The 23,161-nt window shown below is 38.9% G+C and overlaps 1 protein-coding gene across 1 annotated transcript; it reads right to left on the minus strand.

Moving 5' to 3' along the window:
• Nucleotides 1-426: 426 nt before the first annotated feature.
• On the minus strand, nt 427-21,831 carry LOC144269759 (transmembrane protein 182-like). Its single transcript, XM_077825558.1, has 5 exons — nt 21,679-21,831; nt 19,285-19,384; nt 14,023-14,121; nt 9,304-9,441; nt 427-656 (listed from the first exon to the last, which is right to left on the minus strand). Exons 1-5 carry the CDS (start codon nt 21,829-21,831, stop codon nt 427-429), a joined length of 720 nt encoding a protein of 239 aa, XP_077681684.1.
• Nucleotides 21,832-23,161: the final 1,330 nt, after the last annotated feature.

Consider the following 23,161-nt stretch of genomic DNA (forward strand, 5'->3'; position numbering starts at 1 on the left):
CCCTCTGAATATTTATAAATAGTGAAGCCCACAGCCTTGTTTTAGATATGCCCAGTCTATTACAAAATGAAGAGTATTACATTGATTTTGAAGTGAGAATTGAACCAGAGCTGTAAAATTTGGGTCTGAATCTGAACATTTATGTTTTTGCAGGTCTGTCTACATGTTTGTATCTGGACCTTTGGTCTTTCCCATGATAAGGATGGGAAAGCTATTTGGATATTTTGGCACTGAGGTTTTGGTTCAGAATCAGCTCTATTTGAAATGACTTGGTTTATATTTCCAGTGTTCCTTAGCATCATTTAACAATGACCCTTAATCAAGCACCTAAGCTACAAAAATTGTCTAGTTCCCCAAACAGTTTTGTCCTCATTTTCAGGTGGTTTCAAAGATCTTCTCAGAGGGTTTTTCAGCCGCACAGCTTGTTTACTCCACTTCCAGCAGAATGCTTCGGCCAACAAGATAAAAGAGAAGTCCAGAAAGTAAAACCAAGGGAACCCCAGTTGCAGCAAACATAAATGACCATCCATAATACACATTTACAGGGACATCGTCCATGCATTTTTCACTTCTTTCCAGAAGTATGTATTTCTGGAGATCAGCTGCAAACTCCTTCCACATCACAAAGAGAAATATGAGCAGGAAAAATAAGCCTCCTGAAAAGAGACAAAGATCGATGATTTTCAAAGTGTGATCAGCATATGAAATCATTAATGACATTAACAAAATTCTGTCTACGAATCTGTACTGGCTATATGTTAGTGTTTGTTTTTAAAGCTGCTTGCCATTCACTAAATAGACTGAATATGAAAAACTGGCATTTGAGCTTTTCAAACTATGCAGCAAGCTTTGTAAAGAGTTTCTTTTCTTTAAAACAGTGCAAAATTTTATGTAAGATTATTTATATTTATAACATCTGATTATATTTTATAATAAATATAAATTCCCAAAAATGTTTTGACACTGAATCAGCAGAATATTTACATAAAACCCGCACTGACCACTCAGTTTTGGTCATTCAGGCCACACTTTTTGGCTCCCTTATATTAGAGTCTAGTGCTGGATATTATGTAGAAAATTGCCCCTAGGATAACATAGTATGGGGTCGGAGCCTACTCTCACTGAGTGAAATTCACCTCTGTGCAGTGCGTCTTTACAAGTGACGCTTAATATGGTCTTCCCATTTTGGCTCACTCGTTGACATTGCTTTCAGTGGGAACAGGATCTAGAGCCATGTTAATTTTGAAAAACGGATAAATTTTTCCAAATTTGGAAAAATGTGTATCATTTCCATTTTCATCAGAGGCTTTTTTGCCTGGCAAGAGTGGAATGAAACATGGGCCAAGATTAAAACAAAAACCTTATTTTTATCTTCTGGAAAAAACAAATCAGACATTCCAGCTAGAACCGGCTTTGCTTTCCACAAGAAATGCAAAAATGTGGGGATGTGGATTTGCTGATGGTGAGAATCATTTTGCATAACATTGCTCTGTAGTTACTTCCGTGGCCGGACAGAGAAAGCACAATCAATGATGGATAGACCCAGTGCAGTGGCTGCTGCAGCTCTGGTGACCTGCCTTTTTTCATCTTGTATGATGTTTTCTTGAGCATTAGAACAAAGTATCAAAAAAACACCTGACACTGGGCCTAGAAGATAGTATTTCACTAGGAAATACAACATAAGAACATAGAAAAGTCAAGCAAAGCCACTCTACATAATCTCAGATAGATTGTTTAATAATAAATAAATAATTTACACCACAGCTAGAAATGTCTATGAAGTTTTGAATTCTTCGGGGATGGTACAGTTTTGGGGGAGTATTACCCATATTCTCAAGCAATACCTTGATAATCCTCCTCTCAGCCATGTGCCAGAAATGGACTGAGATCACAGTCAGATCTGGATAGTGGGTTAAGGTAGTATTCAGCTTCAGTGCCACATCAGGAGAAGGTTTTGAAATTGTGCTCCTATTTGTTGCCACAAAAATCTTGCAAGGTGTTTTTGAAGGACATAAATCCACACCGTGTAGAGGTCAAGCACAGGAGTTTATTATGTACAGCACTGACAGCGTGTCACCTTGCTTATTAGTCTTAGAGACACTGTCAATTATTTGATTACAATGGAATATATGGATTTTTCATGGGCGGGGGAAAGTGACTGGCTAGGCAGTCCCACATCCCTGGTTAGGTCTAGCAGCAAGACATGATAGCACAGTAGCCAATGGTCAAAGGTTACATAATGCCTCCGCCCATGGTCTTAAATTGATAAATTAACATTTAACATTTAATGAGTACTTTAATAAATGTAGTAGTATAAAATATATATATTGAATTTTGATTTGGGGTCCATCGGAATGAAGTAGCTCCTTTGATTAACAGATACATATCTAGGGGTAAAAGCAAAGAAACGAAAGTATATGGCAAACAAAATTGTCTTTTAAGTTGTTCATTTGTGTTTTAAGGCAGGCATTGGTCCCTGGGAAAGGGAGGTGGGAGAGGCCATATCTTATACCGACATGCTTGAATCTTTCATAAACTCATGGTTGGAAGTGTGGGAAGAACATTTCCCTACAGAAGAAACTAACACAACAAAACCAGGGCTTCTTTGTTCTATTTGCAACTTTGAATAAGACACAATTATTGCCCCCAACATCTGGCGTTTTGCTGACCAGGCATATCTTAGCAAAAGCAAGGTTATCTTTTGGTTAATCTGCTTTCTTTTAGCTATTGCTAGGCCTCTGACCTCTTGACCAAACTCTGGACTTTGGGCCTGTACACAAATCCATATACCAGGTGATTACATGAGCAATGGATTTTAACCCTTCAGTTTTTAAAATACATTGGCTCAAAATGTCAGCTGAGACCTAGTGATCTCAATAGATTTCCACATTCATAAATGGGGAAAACATCACGAGGTCAGCTTTTTTGTGAGATTCCAGCTGCATCTGAAACAGAACTGGAAAATAGTTGCCTACCAGATCTGGATCCAACCCAGAACGGGTTCACATCCAGGTATCCTAATCAGAAACTTCCTCCCCCAAAATTCGAAAGATGGAGACTTAAGATTCCAAAGTATGGCCCATCTTTATCATGTGGGTGGATTCTTTGAAAAAGAGGAGACCCCTTCCCCTGTCACAAAACTCTAGTTTAGCCCACAGCCATGTCATGCTCCAAAATATCATAGAAACATATTATTTATTATGTTACAATTAGTGCAGTGGTCCCCATTAGTCAGTCAACATTATCACACAGAGTTTTGTAAAATACTACAGATTTGAATAACCAAATCACCTCACATACTGCTGTATGCTAATTGTAGGGAAGTGGTGCCTTTTCAATGGTAAAGCCAATGATGGTTAGCATTAAATAAAGAAATGTAATGAGTCAGATTATGCTTCAGTGCTTTTCTGCATCAAAGCCTAACAGAAGGTCTAAATGAAGGTATATAGGATCCAAAATAATCTTCAGCTAAGTCATGCTGTGTTATATACAAAATGTGTGTGTGTGTGTGTGTGTGTGTGTGTGTGTGTGTGTGTGTGTGTGTGTGTGTGTGTGTGTGTGTGTGTGTGTGTGTGTGAATGAAAGCTAAGTCACTAGATTTGTCTTACTTTTATTAAAATTGCAGACCGGCTCTCCAGTACCTTAGAATTTGAACCTATGAACATACTAGGGGAACTCTATTTTTTTCTAATGTTTTAGACTTATAAGGAAAAGGCCCTATGCCTACCGGGACTGGATGTCAAGGAGTTAAATGCTATGTGGTCTAATACCCAGATGTTCATTATAATTTGTAGTAGCACTTTAAATTAAGCGTCGCAAATAAGTAATTTACATGGAATATGACAGTTGTATGTTTAAAATACCAATTATCTTGCTATAAGGAAATTGCTATATGTATAAATTAATAGTCACACATTCTTCACAAAATACAATATATTGATAAGAATGTAATTAAGTCTTTATTGTTAATGTAATTGAAAATTAAACTAATTGGATACCAAATGAACCTCAGTAAGCATCCTTCTTAAGATCAATTCATTTCTTATTAACATATGATATCTACCTTAATAGACCTAAATAAAAAAATATATTCCTGAGGGGCATGGGACAGTGATATGCTAACATACATATTTAGATCTAGCTTGTATCTACTCTCTTTTAAAATATATATATGAAATTTTCTTCTGAAAATGGGGATATACATATATATATTTTGATATATATATGTATATCCCCATTTTCAGAAGAAAATTTCATACCTTCACTATAAAGATGGAAGAAAATAACTATCATTGGATGATGACTGGACAAACAACATAGGAAAGCATGAGTGGCCAATGAAGAGGAATGACAACCAATATTCAGGTTCCCATAGTGCTGAATAGGAAAATGTCTCCTTAGTCCTCACTAGAAAAATCACCAGCTCTTCACACTTCAGGATTTGTTATTAAACAAAGTACTGGAGAGGGTGGCACCAGAGTAACAATGGAATCTAAATTAAGAACAATTTCATACTCTTTGAATGTGACAAAAGAGAGAGTAAAATAAGCTATTTCTCCATCAGAATAATTACAAATGAGCTGGAGAAGAGCCCCTGGAATTTACAATCACAGTAATGAGAAGACAAAATGAAGAGGACAAATGGAATAGGAAAATAGAAGAGGAAGTGCAGAGAACTGAAACCGGAGTTAACAGCCCTGCCTCAGGATGCCATCAGAAGGAACAGAAAGGTCACTGGGACATTGAAGTCCTAAGATTTTAACTGCAGAAATCAAACAGGGATGAATAAAAATTGATCAGACCCTTAGACCCTTGACATTTACGCAAGTGCCTGTAAAACGCTATATGCCACTTGCATAATAAAGATAAAATGAGGAGCATGGCTATGCACTGTAGTGAGCAAAAGAGCCACTTTGGGGGTCAAGTTAAGGATTGGGGATTGTTTTGCTGCAGTTAGGCTTTTTGTTAATATAGTATTTAGAAGTGTGGGGACAAGGTGGCAGAGCGCAATGGTAAGAGATTACTAAACCAGACAACCTTCCTGCTTACATATGCAGTAGTGTTGTCTCTGTTGTTGTGTGTTGGGTTCTGGTAAGTATAAGCGACTGGCATGTCAAATGAGACAGTCCATATATTCCTCTTAATAGCTCAGTGGTTTCTGCTGGGTAGAAAATTAGCAGAGTGATCTCTCTCTTTTTCTCCTTCTGCCTCTATTCATTAGGCTGGTATGGAAAAAATTAACTGTGAAACTCAGTCGCAGTGCTGATGAGGTCAATGGCATCTTCTGGGGAGTGGCTAATTGCAAGAAAATTGAACTTGTGGCATTAAATCTTTCTCCTTCATACCCTGATGACACCAGCTAGGGGCTAACTGCAAGACAACTAACCCCTGACTCTTTGTCTTCCCACTCTAAAGGATAGTAGCACCTAGTGAGTAAATTGAAGTCTAACTCTGGGTCTTTCTTCCTCTTGTTTTATATGCTAGTGACACCTTTATAGCAGCTAATTGTAAGGACAGATGAATGAACTCAATCTCTAACTCTTATTCCTTGGAAGCTAAAGAGTTTTCATATAATCTGCTAGTTATAGGAAAACTGAACTTTAACTCTCAGTGTCTCATTCACCTTCTAGACTACTAGTTTCTTAAAGAACCTTATTGTAAGAAAATGGAATGCTGACTTTCACCTGTCTTACATAATAGATGCATTATATACAAAATACCTGGTGATTGCTGAATGTGGAGCTCTCATTTTGGAAAAAAGGAAATAGAGTATAAAATACAAAGAATTGCAGCCATAAGACTGGCATAGAGTTCGTCTTTAATTTTGCAATAAGCCAGTATTACAGAACAGATTAATACAAGCGCACACACACACAAAACCTCAGACATCTTGCTCACAGTAGAATTACCTTATAACATTGGAATGGTTCCTCTTAATTCCAGAGTGGTTATTAGAAATGTTTCACTGTTAAAGTATTCAGGTCATTTGTGTAAAAATGTAACAGGCTGGAATCACACAACAATATTTGGAACCCTGTATAATAACATTCTGATCTGAATGGCTGAGAGAAAAATATAGACATATTGGATTATTGTGTATTTGTGTGTTCTGTGATGGGGGAGCTGGTACCAACCCCTATATTTAGGTTGCCTAACACTTTCCATTATCAAGTATTCTTGACCTTTTCTTTGAGAAGGTCTCACAGCTCTATTGTTTGCAACAGGCCTTTGCTCTTCCCCCAACAATCCCTTCGCTGCCTCTCCTCAACTCAGCACATGGACAACAGGTCACATGTTCTCTTAACCCTACCATTTTAGAGCCTGATCCAAAGCCCACTAGCGTCAATGGAAAGCCTCTCATTGACTTCAGTGGCTTTGGATCAGACCCATACATTCTTACCATTAAACTTGCTTGCCAAATTATCCATGGGAACTGAAACAAAAGAAGGCACAAATACAGTCAAAGTGAATTTATTTCAAAATACAAACAATGTTTTCACAAAATATTTTGCAGTATTCATCCAGCCCTAGTGGTGACACCGTAATTACAATTAATTATATCATTGTCTGACTACTGAAACAAGTGAAAACTAGCCATTGGTTAGTGTCTTTCTTCCCAAAAGATGCCTTTAAACTATTGACAGAATGTCAAATTCTAGAAAGAAAGATGATATCGTGGTTAGCTGCTTGTGTGGTTGAGTCATTTTTGGAAGCAGGGTGGCAAGGACAACTGTTTAACTGGGGCAGGGAGAAAGATCTACAAATGAAACTAACAATAAATGTCAAGCAGTTTCCGGTTCTATCTTCTGACTTATCCTTCAGAATAAATCAAGCAAAATGAGCTGGTTCTTCTGAAAGAGCTCTCAAGAATACCACCCACAGAGCACAAGATTTGTTATGGTAGCTGGCAAGCTATCAGACTCATCCTCTGAAAGTACAGTAAATAATGAGAGGCAGTTCTTGGAAAGCAAACTTAAGGAATCCAGTGGGATGATAAAAACTTCACTGTGAAACACTGGATTTCCCCTGCAGTGTAGAGACACACAGTCTGCTGTTGCCAATGGAATAACTTAGAGATGGGGCTTCATCTTCAGTGTCAGCACTGCCCTCAGAGAAAACAGCCAAGCCATCTTTTAGGCTCTCTTTCCTACAGTGTGTGTTTTAAAGTATAGCTTTCAGTTCTAGGGGATACTGATGGTATAGACTGCATTTTTATCTAGTTGTTAGGGGTATCTAGAGTGTGAGACAGTGTCAATCTAAATAAATAATAAATGCACATAGTAAAATCTTTGCTTTCCAAGAGAAATTTAGGAATATCTGATTTACCAAAAAAAAAAAATTGCTTTTCAGCATATTTACATCTATGTTAGATTAGGAGTCTTCCAGGAAAGAACCTCACATTGCTTTACAAGCATTAACTAAGCCTCCTAATGTACCTCTGAGGAAAGTAGGAAAGTCTTATCAGAGTAAACTGAAGCACACAGAGGTTAAGGATTAAATAACGGCTTTCCTAAGGACACAGTGAATCAGTGGCAGAGGCAGGAATAGAACTGAGGAGTCCTGATTTCTAATCTCAAAATCTAATCACTAGACTACACTCCTCTCTATAAATTACAAATGTTTTCACACTTCTGAGAAGATAGAGCATTTTGTGAAGAAGGTTAATTAAAATTGAGCTTCAGGCCATGAGTAGAAGGCAATGTCAGCTTCCTCTTGTACCATCAGACCAAATCCTGCCATCCACATGATAGAGAGTCAAAAACCAAGATATTTTCAGAACAGATTATATTTTATGGAAACAAAGAAAATAACTACTGAGCAATGCATTCCAAATATTTTATAGACTCAGTTTCAATAAGAATCCAGACATTTGGATGTTTATCAAAAATCATCTGGTGAACCACTGAGTAAATCTTGCTGGAAATATCACAAGAATGATCACTTTTGCAAGGTTGCCCCTTCTTTCGGTTCTCATTTGCATTAAAAATACAGTGATAAATCACTGAACAAGAAATCTACTTACCTAGGACAGCTCCCAAGGAACTGATTTAGTCTAATGATAGTTAATAATAATGACTGCTGCTTAAATAGAGACAGCATTAGCACAAATTTTATTTAATAGGAGCATCTTTGGCTAAGGCTAAGAGGTTATGTGGTACACAATCAGGTATTTTAAGAACTGTGAAATTCTTGGTCCTGGTTTTTAATGAAAAAGTTGTCAACTAAAGATTAAAATAAAACACCAACAGTGAAATGTAGTGAGTCAGTTTTATTCTTCTTTTTTTAAGTACAGAATTTTACTTCCTTTAAAATCTATTCAACTTTGAAATAATGGCCTATTTCACAGAGTATTTCCCAATGACTTCAAATGGCTACTTGCATGTTTCAAGTTATGTATGTGCTTAAGTGTTTTAATGAATTAGGCCCTGAAAAAAATTAAGACAATTCCATTTGTTTTCCCTGATCCTACGAAGAGTGCCATATATATAAAGAAAAGTTAACCAAACTTTTGTCAATCAGGTTCATGTTTGGTTACAAGGTTTTTGATTTTTGGTAAAAGGTTGAAAACAATGATTTATTTTAGTTAAACAAATTCACCAATTCCAACAAAGCCCCCACAATAATCTCACCAATCCCAAAAAGAGAGAGAAGAAAAATGTCTTGTAATTCCAGGCGCTAATAACACTACAGTGGAGTGATTAATCAGGTTAGCATGAAGGGTTATAATTTAATGTTTCTAGTTCATTTTCCTGACTTGATGCTACTCTATATAATTTTCAGATTAAATGTGAATGTGTCCCTCAAGTTTTCTTTCACCTTGGATTTTATTGATAGTGTACAAATATTTATTTCTGTCCACTGTTGAGGGCAATATACAACAGTGGTCCAAATTAGAAGATTGCATTGCAGGACTGGGGCCTAGCTAATTACTGTCAAAAAATACGAGGGCCATAGACCCCATTTAGGCTCAGAGGTCTTTCCCAGTGGATTGCATAACACTCAGAGCCTTATACAAGAAGAAAAAAATGCATTTCTGAAAAGTAAAGTCTTTTATGGCAAAGCAATATCTTTCTAAAACTTCATTTAACAAAATTCATTTTTTAGAGTGGTGGGGAAATACAATTTCTCCGAAGTCAGTGCTTAAATTTTCATACATAATTTGCCAGCGCTCACATCTTTCTACTACTGTTCCTCATAATTAGAGTTCCTACCCTTTTCATACGCACAAATACACACAAAGAGGAACTTGGTCTCAGCATTCCAGGCACTAGTATATCCAATTACCATGACTTGGCAGCTTACCAGATGCGATGAGGAATCCACCTCCTACTTTATAGAATCTAGCATTGAAAAAGGGCACACCACACACCAACAGGAATCCTCCCACCAGACTGGCAGCGACAGCTAGTACAATGAATGCAGTCCAGAAACCTCTGTACACTGTACAATGGGAAAGAATAAAGTTGTTGGAAAGGAAAGGAAACCAACATAATCAGATCAGTTTTCAGAAGTCTGTATGAAACATGCATATAACTCCAGTTTCAGCAACCATAAAAATAATAACCTTGCTGTAATGAATACCAGGATTATGAACAATTTTTAAATATTTTATTAGACTTACTGAGTTATTGTTCATGTCGAGAAGAGTTGTATCGGGCATATTACTAACTCCCTAGTGTCCTCAGATATACAGTGTATGGCCAGCACTTGAAAAGTTTAGCTTATTTGTCATGTACTTCATACCATAAATAATGGGCCTAGACTGAATAGCAGAACTCCGATGGGTGTGTCAGGAAGGCCTGGCTCAAAAGGGTTTTGATTGCCAGGGTAAAATATGGCACAAACTTTGTGGGAGAGCAACAAGCTTGGGGTAGGAAAGAAAGAAATGGAAACTAAACTCAAAGACATAGAATCATCTCTTTTCTCCGCTAACCCTCCCCCCCACCACCACCTCTTCCCTTTACTTAGCAATAGTTAAAGATTCCAGGTTCATGATCCTGGAGTGTTGAGCCATATTCACCCATAGAGCAGGTGAAACACAGAAAGCAACAGTGCAAGCTTTTCATTGCTCTACTTTGCGTTCCCTCCTGAACCGGAAGGATTACTACTAGTGGAGGGGATTCAGATTCTTTGACTCATTGAGTCTTGGATTTTCTGCTATGACTTCAAGCAACAGTGCTAGTTAGCACTAACTGTAGTGTTTTTGTGTAGTGGGCACTTTCCCGCGAAGAATAGGCCTGATCACCAACTTATTTCACTGAACACCATCTGATGGGAATAACTTTCAGGGAATACCACAATCCCCGACTAGATTCAATCAGGTGAAAAGGCTCCATAGCCCACCACCCATCTCTTCAGCCATCCAGCCCCCTCATGCTATCATCTTCCACTTTTTGTGCACTGTGTCTGTGAAGCAGTAGTTATGACTATTTGACTTAAGCAGGAGAAAATGGGCAATTCTGTCATGATTCACACATGAAAGAAAAATGATATTACAGCAGACACATTTTACTCATTTTAAGCCAGCCTGACGAGGAATCCATTTAGTAAAAGAATCCTGAACTTTTAAAGAAATCCCATGATTCATGTATATACCTTAACACCACATCACCCCAAATTCTTCCCTCAGTTACATCCTATTGACTATGATATGGCCCTTAGTCAGTCACTCTTTCCTTGGGCACCTCCCGCTCTATGGTATTTTACATATAAACACTTTCTTACTTGAAATAAAGCAATACTGTACTCTTAACTAGTACTTTCTGTTGGCAGATCTCAAATACTTTAGACTGAATTAAGTTAGCTTCCCAACACCCTTTGTGTACATAAGCATTATTACATCCTGATGTTATAGGTGAGGAATAGCATTGTAAACCTGGATGCAAGTGGTATATAATTAAGTCTAAGTCTATAGACAGGGACGCAGTAAAGACTGGATGCTAAACATGAGGCAAGAACTACACAGTTCTGGCTAACAATCCATGCAGAGAATATCCCCATATCATCACTCTAGTATTATCACTGTGTCTCCTACAGAACAACATAATCTTACAGGCCCTAGGGTGAGTAACGAGTTCCTTTCAGAAAGACTAAGGGACAGTGTTATAGGAGAAGATATTTCTTTGTATAACTTTTTGCTCACACATGGCACTTTAAGTAATCTAACAGCCTTTCAGAAGCCAGTCTCAGAAAAGATTCATAAGAGGCAGCTGAGGGGTTTGTTTCATAGCACGGACTGACAGACAGGAACAGATGGCTTGGGGGCCCTTCATTTAGCTCAGAAAAGTTAGTCTGTTTATTAGTAAAATCATTCAGAAACTGGTAACCCTGACTGTCTCTTGTAAGAAAAAAAGAAAAGAAAAAAAAACCCACCACTGCTTAACTAACTCTGGATGGTGTTTTTATACAGTCTACGATAGAGCCTGAAATGTGCTACTCACTTTACTGTCAACACACACATCATATCCATTTTATACTGCAGTGTGCTCCCTGGGGCAGAAATCATACACAGCACAGAAAAAAAAACAGACAATTTTTTTAATGAATTCCCCATAAAAAACGATATTGCTAAAGGCTAAGGAAAAGGTCAAGATGTTTGTTTGTACAGTACACCTGCCCCAGGTCCCAGGAGGCACAGCAGAGTGATGTGTACTATTTAAAGAAATCAATTAATTTTAAAAAAAGACTAGTGGATTAATTCTGTCCTCTGCCACCAGTTATATTAAAATTCCAAATAGCAGCTAATTCATTGCAGAAATCTAAAAATATATGGGGATGGGAATCCAGGGAAAACAATGGGGGGAAATCAATTTGAATTTGTTGGTTTAACTGATTTTCTGTATTTTAGTAACGGACTCAGTTTGCTTTGCCAAAGTAGGTCTTTTAAGAATAGTTTTTAGTGCTTTTTCTTTTAACAAAACCAACCCAACAGTTTATTCACTGACTCAAGGCTAGACTAGCCCAGGCCAGTACTCAGCCACACCGGGAATAAGGGTAAATATAACACTCATTACTCCTTGCCCAGATCATAAATCCGGTTGCACTGGGGAAGAGCAGGAGCTACTTGCCCAGTGCTCCTCCCTGGGAGGAAGAGGGCAAGGAGGGGTTGGAGAGCAGTGAGAAGCAGGAAGTGCTTTGGTTCCACATCACTTACTTGCTGGCCAGAGTAGTCTGCTGAACAAAGCAGGGGAAGGGGGCATCACAGTTCAGGGCAACTCCACCTATATCCCCCTCCATAGTCCAGCAAGGGTATCCACTGTTAGGCTTCCAGCTCCTCACAGTTCTCAGCTTTCCTGGACAAAGCCCCATGTCTCTCTCTCTCTTCTGACTGGGGTTTTTCCAAGCTGCACAGTTCCCTTCCTACACTGAGAAACTCCCAACAAGTCAGACTGCCTAGCCAGTCCAGCTTCTGTGCTTGCTCTCTCTCTTCAGAGCCTATGAACAGCCTAATTTCCCACACAGCTCTTTCTAAGCAAACCATGTTTATTCTTAAGGTAAAAGCATTACAGAGAAAACATGTTAAAAACAATAGGAACGAACCTTATATTCCTGCCAATCAGTTTAACAAGGGATTACCCTCAATCTCCACAAGGGCTCTGGTAGAAGTCAGTCCTTCAAACCCCACAAAGGGGTTTTCTGTGGTTACAAATTCATAACAGCCTTAGCTCAGAACAAGCACACTCATACTTAAGTTAATCTTGTCTTTATAAAGCTTGGGCCTTTGATCTTCAGACTTGGGAACAGGTAAGATGGAGCTTCCAAAAGCTGAATTTTTGCATAACTGGAGGCGGGGAATTTGCATTCACCTCCCCCTTGAGATTCCCCTGGAAACCACTTGACCCTTTGTCCAACAGTCCTTTCTTGTCTGTCCCATTGTTTAGTATAGTCCTTTGAAGTTCATAACACTTCCCAGGGCTCACACCCTACGTCTCTCCTAAACGGTCAGATACAATCCTGGCCTCGCAATAACAAATAACCTTTGCATTTAATATGATGGATTCTAGATATACCTAAACTTAATTCAACACGATTTTTCAAGAATATTGCAGGAAATTTCCCCATCTGCCATAAAGGGGGAGAAAACTGCTCTGCATAAAGGAATGAAATAATTTTCCCTGGAGATGGGCAGCAAGTGGGGAAGTGGACAGCAAGGTTCTGTCACAATTCAGTTCCCAGGTCTGTTCCTGGGACAGTGACGCTGCAGTTGCCCTCACTCAGGGTAGATCATAAAGTTATGATCTAGCCCTAAGCCCATATTCAGAGCCTTCTTCCTAAGGAGACCAGTGTGACCCAGGTCTATAACAGGTTCCTGTTGGCGGGCAGTTTGCTTCTGGGATCTGAACAAAAGTGTGAAAACAAAACAACAAACTGCTCTTTTGTTGCTGACATTCAGTTGCACCTCTGTCATCATGCGTTTCTAATAAAGCACAACAGACAGTTTCCAGTGACCTATCCAAGTGTAAGTTCCTAGTGTTCTTTCTACCATGGTGTGTTAGTATATCCCTGGTAGAGTTGAGGGATTAATAGCAAGGGAGGTAAGAGCCTACTGAAAACACCCTTCACAAAAGAGCGCTAGATCATAATTTTATCATGTTGTCCAAGTAAGGCTGTTGCATTAGTGGGTGTGTAACCAGGAGACCGCAGTTGTGCTTGAGAGAAGTAATTTACTAGATACATTAGAAGGGTGTAGGATAGCTGTGCTGGCTGGCATGCATTGAAGGGCTGGAGTCCTGGCTCCATTTACTCCCTGCATACCCTCCATATGGTTGCTCTCGGAGGAAAGCATCTGGAGCGCAGCCCCCTTTGCTTCCTTAAATTGTGGGGCTGCAGCTGTGGCAAGGACTCATATAGACTCTGCAAAGGGGAGTGTGTCCCCATTTTCTCTTATGCCCCCATGCAAGTTTATAATGGAAGGAAACAAGATCAAGGTCAATAAGTAATTACAGTATAGATCTACACATCTGAGCACTCTATTGGATCCCTGTGAAAAGAAGAGGTGAACACAGCTGGTTAAGTACCAACCTGCGGAAGCATCATAGGAAGGATGAGGGAAAGGTCCAAGAGCAATGGGCATAGGAAACAGGTAGCCATGCATGCAATACTTGGGATGTGCTTGGCTAGCTGAAAAAGAAATGGAGAATAAATAGCATTTCATTTTTATTATATGCAAAATGACAACGTTTATACTCAGATAAAATGTCTAATCCTGCAAAACCTGCCAAACACTCATAGGCATTAAAGGGAATATGGAGTAAAGTATAAGTTGAACATGTTCAAAATGCAAAATGAGATAGATAGGATGCAACGGGATTTGAGAACATTACACAGCCAGTTTTAATTCCCTCAAAAATTAACTTGAGCCAGACAAAATCATAGGAATATGGATTTGTTCAAATTAGAATAATTCTCCCCATGCCTAGGTTTTTTTCCATTCTGTCTAGAAGTGATTAAAATATTTGGATACTAGAACTACCTACCATATAGCATCTCCAGTTTGTGGGAAAGGAAAGCACAATTACAATGGAACTGTCCCATCAATATTAATACTACTGAGGCTTATCATGATTAATGGTAATAGAATTAATGCTAAATGAATTAATTAATGATTGGCCACTTATCTTTAAATGTTCCCCAGCTCATAGGAACAGTTATAATAGGTGGACATTAGTTCATACTAAATTAACTATGGAATATCTATTGAATTAATTATTACATCCACAATAGCAGCAAACTAATTTGCCATGATCAATCATATTACAATAAATACCTAAAGAAATAGTACAGATTTGCCAGTTATCTAATATTAGTGTTATTAAAAGGATTCCAACTGGTGATTTATTTCATCATTTTACTTCACGTAACATTATATTATATCATGGATTCCCATGTAATGCAATTGGGTAGTAAATCTTCTCAGGACATTTTTTTGACAGAAACACTTTCTGTATGAAAAATTTTATACTCTAACAAATTTCATACTCTAGCAAATGTTCAAACTCTAGCAAATATTAATTTTATAATGGAGACAACCATATCCTAAAATATACAGTAGTTTGCGAAGAGTAGGAATCACCTGAAATGTTGATCATCATATAGTAAATTCACTGTGGGTTCCTGACAGAACTGCATTGTTAACTTTATGATCGTATGGTAAATTTGCTATGACTTGATCGCATTTTGTGGTGACCCCATTACCTGTAGTTTAGAGAGGGACTTAACCGCTTTAGGACACATCAGTCACAGATGAACATTGAATAACTCAACTATCTGACAGGTTTCAGAGTAACAGCCGTGTTAGTCTGTATTCGCAAAAAGAAAAGGAGTACTTGTGGCACCTTAGAGACTAACCTGGATTAGAGAAAACCTGGATTTGTGCTGGAAATGGCCTAACCTGGTGATTACTTTAGATAAGCTATTACCAGCAGGACAGTGGGGTGGGAGGAGGTATTGTTTCATATTCTCTGTGTATATATAAAGTCTGCTGCAGTTTCCATGGTATGCATCTGATGAAGTGAGCTGTAGCTCACGAAAGCTCAAGCTCAAATAAATTGGTTAGTCTCTAAGGTGCCACAAGTACTCCTTTTCTTTCAACTATCTGAGAGTTGGTTGTCTGTTTTGTTGACTCTTCTCAGCCTTTGAATACCCATCAGTTTCATTTTCTCTTAGGCTGACCAGACCGCAAATGTGAAAAATGGGGACAGGGTGTGGGGGGTAATAGCAGCCTATATAAGAAAAAGACCCAAAAATCGGGACTGTCCCTATAAAATCGGGACATCTGGTCACCCTATTTTCTCTGACGTTATTCCATAAAGTTCCATACCCCACCCTAATGCAGTACTCCTGAAAGTGATACTGCTGACTCAGAAACAGTGATAGGCAGATCTTGGTGACATTCAGTGCTTAATTTGTAAAGAAAGAGGTGCCAGGACTGAAAATGGTGTCCAGCGCACAGTATGACCTCTCACACAGTGTACATGCCAGGTCCAATGAAACTAAATAAATTCTTTGCTTCAGTCTTCACGGCTGAGGATGTTAGGAAAATTCCCAAACCTGAGCCGTCTTTTGTAGGTGACAAATCTGAGGAATTGTCACAGAGGAGGTGTTGGAATTAATTGATAAACTTAACAGTAACAAGTCACCGGGACCAGATGGCATTCACCCAAGAGTTCTGAAAGAACGCAAATGTGAAATTGTGGAACTATTAACTGTGGTTTGTAACCTGTCCTTTAAATCAGCTTCTGTACCCAATGACTGGAAGATAGCTAATGTAACACCAATATTTAAAAAGGGCTCTAGAGATGATCCCAGCAATTACAGACCGGTAAGTTTAACGTCAGTACCGGGCAAATTAGTTGAAACAATAGTAAAGAATAAAATTGTCAGACACATAGAAGAACATAAATTGTTGAGCAAAAGTCAACATGGTTTCTGTAAAGGGAAATCATGTCTTACTAATCTATTAGAGTTCTTTGAAGGGGTCAGCAAACATGTGGACAAGAGGGATCCAGTGGACATAGTGTACTTAGATTTCCAGAAAGCCTTTGACAAGGTCCCTCACCAAAGGCTCTTACGTAAATTAAGTTGTCATGGGATAAGAGGGAAGATCCTTTCATGGATTGAGAACTGGTTAAAAGACAGGGAACAAACAGTAGGAATAAATGGTAAATTTTCAGAATGGAGAGGGGTAACAAGAGTGGTGTTCCCCATGGGTCAGTCCTAGGACCAATCCTATTCAACTTATTCATAAATGATCTGGAGAAAGGGGTAAATAGTGAGGTGGCAAAGTTTGCAGATGGTACTAAACTGCTCAAGATAGTTAAGACCAAAGCAGACTGTGAAGAACTTCAAAAAGATCTCACAAAACTAAGTGATTGGGCAACAAAATGGCAAATGAAATTTAATGTGGATAAATGTAAAGTAATGCACATTGGAAAAAATATCCCCACTATACATACAATATGATGAGGGCTAATTTAGCTACAACTAATCAGGAAAGAGATCTTGGAGTCACTGTGGATAGTTCTCTGAAGACGTCCACGCAGTGTGCAGCAGCAGTCAAAAAAGCAAACAGGATGTTAGGAATCATTAAAAAGGGGATAGAGAATAAGACGGAGAATATCTTATTGCCCTTATATAAATCCATGGTACGCCCACATCCTGAATACTGCGGTCAGATGTGGTCTCCTCATCTCAAAAAAGATGTACTGGCATTAGAAAAGGTTCAGAGAAGGCCAACTAAAATGCTTAGGGGTTTGGAATGGGTCCCCTATGAGGAGAGATTAAAGAGGCTAAGACTTTTCAGCTTGGAAAAGAGGAGACTAAGTGGGGATATGATAGAGGTATATAAGATCATGAGTGGTGTGGAGAAAGTGAGTAAGGAAACGTTATTTACTTGTTCCCATAATATAAGAACTAGGGGCCACCAAATGAAATTAATGGGCAGCAGGTTTAAAACAAATAAAAGGAAGTTCTTCTTCACACAGTGCACAGTCAACCTGTGGAACTCCTTGCCTGAGGAGGCTGTGAAGGCTAGGACTATAACAGAGTTTAAAAGAGAACTGGATAAATTCATGGAGGTTAAGTCCATTAATGGCTATTAGCCAGGATTGGTAAGGAACGGTGTGCCTGGAGTTTGTCAGAGGGTGGAGGTGGATGGCAGGAGAGAGATCATTGATCATTACCTGTTAGGTTCACTCCCTCTGGAGCACCTGGCATTGGCCACTGTCAGTAGACAGGATGCTGGGCTGGATGTACCTTTGGTCTGACCCAGTATGGCCGTTCTTATTTTCTTGTCTACAATCTTGTTCTACATCGCACCTTGCACAACTGACAGAAGAGGTGCCAGGGCTGTGCCCCGACAAGAAAAGAGGCCATCCAGGAGTCAAATACCCATAACTGCTCATCTCAGCCATTTCTTGGGGCTGAGCTCCAGCAAGCCCCAGCGCAAATTAAGGTCTGATGGCATCACTGCCTGAGGGTTTGCCCTCCCAGGAAAGATGTCACAGAAAATGGTGGCTGTGTGAATGACATTTAACTGTACGACTGGGAGACCTTTAGAAGCCTAGGTTTACATAGTACTCAAAAGGTTTACAGAGATCGTTTGAGTGATTTCTCTTTAGAGCTCATCTCCGGTTTTGGTAGCCGGGGAAACTGAAGCCCTCTAATTATCTACAGAGTAGACATAACTGGGGCATCAGCAGTACAAGTACCTCAATGCCTGTGCCACCCAGCCACCTCCAGGGAAGAAAAGACGGCTCAGTCTTCATGCTCCATTCAGCCCTGAGCTCCTCTACCCTCAACAAAGAGTGCTACTCAGTGTCAACCGTGATGGCAGTTGTTTTATATATGAACACCTATCTTACTGAGACCACCAAATTCACTTCACATGGATCATCACTTAACTACTATCAGATGAGCTGGATTCCAACTGGCAAATCAGAGGTTTGCAAGGTTAAACTTCTCCATTCTGCTTAAAGTTGTTTTCCAATTAATTAGTGCAGTTTCAAAAAGATGAATTTTGCTATCATCGGTGTTTACTAATAGTGGGTGCGCTGATTCTCATAATTTCCATGTAAAAAGGGAAATAGACAATGCTGTAAAGTAAGTGTCCTGATTGCATTTACACACAGATTTATATGGGTCTGATCCTACCGGGTGCTTAGCATCTCCTGCATTGGCCGGAGTGTCCCACAGATTATAGTCAATGAGAACTGAGGACACTGGACACCTCATAGGATGAAGACATTAATAGGACAATAAAGATAAAAGGACAGAGAGCCACAGGGTTCTAGTCTAGCAAGTCCGTCTGGTGACTACATGAAGTAGCAATAGGGGCATGAGTGGGAGCTCTGTCCCTGTTGGAGAAGATGATATTTAAAAAGGGAGAAAATGGGTGAGTCACTGTGCTCCTAGAATCTGTAAAAGACCATCTGAGACCAAAAATTTCAGAGTTAAATAGAGCGCAGAAAAAGTGTCCTGATCAGGGGGAATTTGGGGATAGCTTTGGTTTTGTCCTATTTAAAAATGGCCAAGCAGATCCTGTGAAAAATAAAATAAATGTAAAGACAGCTTGCTTCTCAGTTGGGAGAGACCTCCCTCACTGACTTGCAGTCCAGATTGTATTTTTATAGCTCAATTTTCTGGTAGAATTAGAGCTTTATAATAGAAGTGCTGATACAACCCTAACACAGCAACATGGACACTATAATAAACTATCATTGATGTCAGATCCAGCCCCTTAAAACATTGCTAAACAAAGATATAAAATGTATCAGTAACACTCACTGAACCAGAAGTTCCATATCGTCTCCTCATAATCCTCGCCATAGAACCAGCATCTCCAAAAGAAACCTTCATGGTGAAAAGTGAGGATCTCTTTTCTCACCTCGCTCAAAACCTCATCCTACAAGAGAATAAAGCACAAGCCTATGAAACTGTATTAACAACAAATAACATGGAATTCATCTTTACTATTGGCTTAGTTACTAGGCTGGCAAGTCAGTTTTTTAGGGAGGGAGTGTTTTGGGATGGAGGGGGTTGCATTGTCAAAATGACAAATAAAAGTAACATTTTAGCATCTTGAATTGAGCTCCATTAATACAGACCTCCTTGGCTATGCAGAATGCTGTTGACCTCAGGCCTTTATCTGCGGCTTTCCTAACTTTCTGATAAGTGAAACATTTCTTCAGATCAGAGAAAATAGGATTTTTTTATCCTGTGCAGATCCCATCTTGCAGTCTTTATGCACCAAAATTACTACCGTCTCTAAACCTCTCATTAACCCCTTCTATTGGATGACCCGAAAAGGTCTCCCCCTCTCTCTGATCAAATCAGTGGGCGCTGTGCTTAGTTTATGTCAGACAGAAGTTACTCTTTGTCTATATCAGTATATCCTCATGAGTTCAACTATGACTGCTGACACACACTTACTTATCTTGATTAATTTGCACCAATTTCTCATTTATTGTAACTTGCATGAAAGTTCTGCAAACATGAGACACAAGTCATGTCAGGAGAACTGTACTGTCTGTGCTGTGAGTTAACTCGTTAGGAAAATAATTAAATCTGTCATTAAAAACACTTATCTTTATCCAGCAGAGTTTGATGGAGCATCAACATCACTGGTATAGAGCTTGCTCCTATTAAGGGCAGAACACCTCTTGGAAAGTATTGCGTTCAATGGGATTTGAGGCACTCAGCATCTCCAAGCCCTGGAGTCCTTATATACCAAATACCAATATACAGGTCCTATTGGGTTGACCAGAGACACACTCCCTTGGCTCATCTGGAAGAGCTGCTTCTTTCAGGTTCAGGTATGAGCCTTGACTGCAGTGATGTGCAAGAGGCACATACCATCAACAGGGTGACTCTGCTGACTTGTTAAATCTATGCTAGTTTTGATGGCTGGTTGATAGCTAAGATACAATCAAGACACTCAGTGAGCATAAGAAGTAGAGCCTGCCAGTTTAAAAGGGGGTAGAGAGTGTGTCAATGGGGGGGAATAGCATGGAGCAAAGAATAGGGAGCAATAATCCAAGTGTAAAACCATTGATTAAAATAAAAACAACAACCTCAGAAACAATAGTTGATGCTGCTCTGACCTGTACTTCCGGGACCCCTTTGCCAGACAGACAGTTGGTGTACCCACATATCTTGAATATTTGGGATGTTTATTTTATTTAATAAAGTGCAACACTTCTAGCCCAGAACCTTTTTCACACTAGAGATCAAAGTAAATTTAAAACGTTCTGAAACCTCTCACGTTGATGTTTCATTTCTAAGTGCAACAAAATGGAGCTGGACATTTATGCCTGCTAAACTTTTGCTCTCTGCCCTCTTTGGCCTTATTATACTGTTTTACACAAAGATGACTTCTGCTGGGACGTCTGCTTTCTATATGAAAAGTCATTTGGAAATATGGCTGATGCAGCCAAAAACCTACACTTTACTCTGAAGTGTAGTTGTCCTGGAAACAAGGACACTTATTGTTGACACCATAAAGTTTTCCAAAAGTGAATCATTGAACAGAAAAAGCAAAAGTAATTGGTTTGGACATTAAAGTAAAGAAAAGTCTGCATAACAGAGGGATATTTCTTAAAAATGTTAATGCTACACACATTGACCAGCCCAAAAATTTTTAAGAAGAATTTAAAGAATCAGAGAGCAAAAACAATATTATTTCAGCTGTTATTTCATAGCATTTATTGAACAGTTTCACCATAAGCAAATTCAGCTAAAATCAGGGTTTCTAAAGGGCCATATTAGAACTTAGCAATAAAATGTCATTTTATTATATGAAGCTCAGCATAATACAGTTTGTCTTTAGTGGCTGATGCTGGTATCAGCAAATAAACATATTACATTTTCACATTTCAACGTTCTGCTCCATAGCTATCAGAATACAGAAGTGTTTCCTGTAATGGCTTCCTATGCATATTTTGCTTCAAGTCTTTATCAATGATACACTTTATTGAGATGCAGGTTGTGACTTTATAGGTAAGGCCGAGTTGAGTTTTTATACATCAGATGTATATACAATAAGCACATATTACCATTGCCTTAAAACTACCAGTACCAACACTGAGAGCATTTGTGTTGGTTTTAAAACATTTCTATAGCAAGTTATTTTAAACGTGTATTTTTTAACTTGCAGAATATCACAAGATTTCTAGCTTTTACCTCTGTGGTGTGAAGAGTTTTATTTTCAGTTTCAAAGATTCCACAGGTCTCTGTTGCTAGGAGCCAATAATCTGTCCCAAAAGCTATGAGAAACAGTAGAACACCAATGCCACCAAGAATTCCTGCTATAAAGGCTGGTATTCCAGCCTTCATGATGGAACAACAATAGGTAGTAAGCTTGAAAGTCAGAAAAGAAGAAAAGTACTAAAGTGTCCAACGTTTGAAAGGGAGACTGAGAGGTGGAGTATGCAGAGAGGATGCTATTTTTGGACACAGATTAGCATAGTTTCATGACTGGTTTGAGTTGCAGTGGCAAAAGGACTAATAAAAGCAGATGAGCTGGCACAGCCAAACAGCTGTGGTATTAAAGAAACATTATAACTATCTATAGAGCTAAGGTATGAAGATTCCCAAATAAACATATGGGCATTCATTTTACAAAAGCAATGTGGAGAGCTCATCATGAAAAACAGTTATTGGACTGGTGTCAAGCAGCTTCTGTGGATCGATTACGTAAAATTGTCCAAGTAACGCTTACTGCGTGAACAGGTTATTTTTATATTTGCTCTGTGTTTGTGTGGCACAGAGTCTGCGAACTGCCTGGTCAAAGCTGAAAACTCCATAGCTGCGTCTAGAGGCACATCTTTAGCTGCTCTGCCACAACTGTAGTATGAAGGCGGCACATCCACCATCCCCAAACTATTCCCTTACTCCTTCTGCTCTCACCTCCTCTCCTCTCGCCTTCCCATTAAAATAAAACACAAGTCTTGATTTCAGATGAAAAAAGCAATATTTAAAATTTGGCCAATATCTCTTTTAAAGTCTCTGTTTCAGAGGCGATGCTGCTCACACAGTACTACCTCCTGTTGCAAGTATAGTTAATCATGTCATGTGACTATGTTAAGTCAAACCATAAATAGGCATTTAAATCAGGTGCAAGTGGACAGATAGAACACTAGTCCATCCCTTTAGGTGGTCTTGAAAAGACTCTCTCTTTTCTACTTTCATAAAGAAGTACAACTATGGTGTTAATTTGACCCACCAACATCTAACCAGACCAGGAGGGAAACGTCCCCTCAGAAATGGGGAAATCCTTAATGAGTAGAGAGTTCATTCTCATTTGGATGCTAATGTTTTTTGTCTTCTTCTGAAGCATCTGTTACAGATTACTGCCAGGGACAGGATGCCAGACTAGGAGAATAATAATTTCAGGATGGCAATTTCCATATTCCTGTGACATGCCAAGAGTGCTGGCACAGGGACAGAAATTCATGTTTTTGAGAAAATGCAAGATATCATATCTTTTGAGTATATCAAAACTAGTTCACAGTCTTCTGCCTGATGCTCACTAGTAGAATAGACTCACTTCTTCATACAGAAGACAGCAATTTCTTTATACTTAAAGTAATTTGTGTTGCCAGATTAATTTGTGAATCTGTTTGTTTAGTCATTAAAATTAAGTGCTAAAGGAGAACCTGAACTC

The sequence above is a fragment of the Eretmochelys imbricata genome, chromosome 9 (genome assembly GCF_965152235.1).
Source record: "Eretmochelys imbricata isolate rEreImb1 chromosome 9, rEreImb1.hap1, whole genome shotgun sequence".
NCBI classification, from domain to species: domain Eukaryota; kingdom Metazoa; phylum Chordata; order Testudines; family Cheloniidae; genus Eretmochelys; species Eretmochelys imbricata.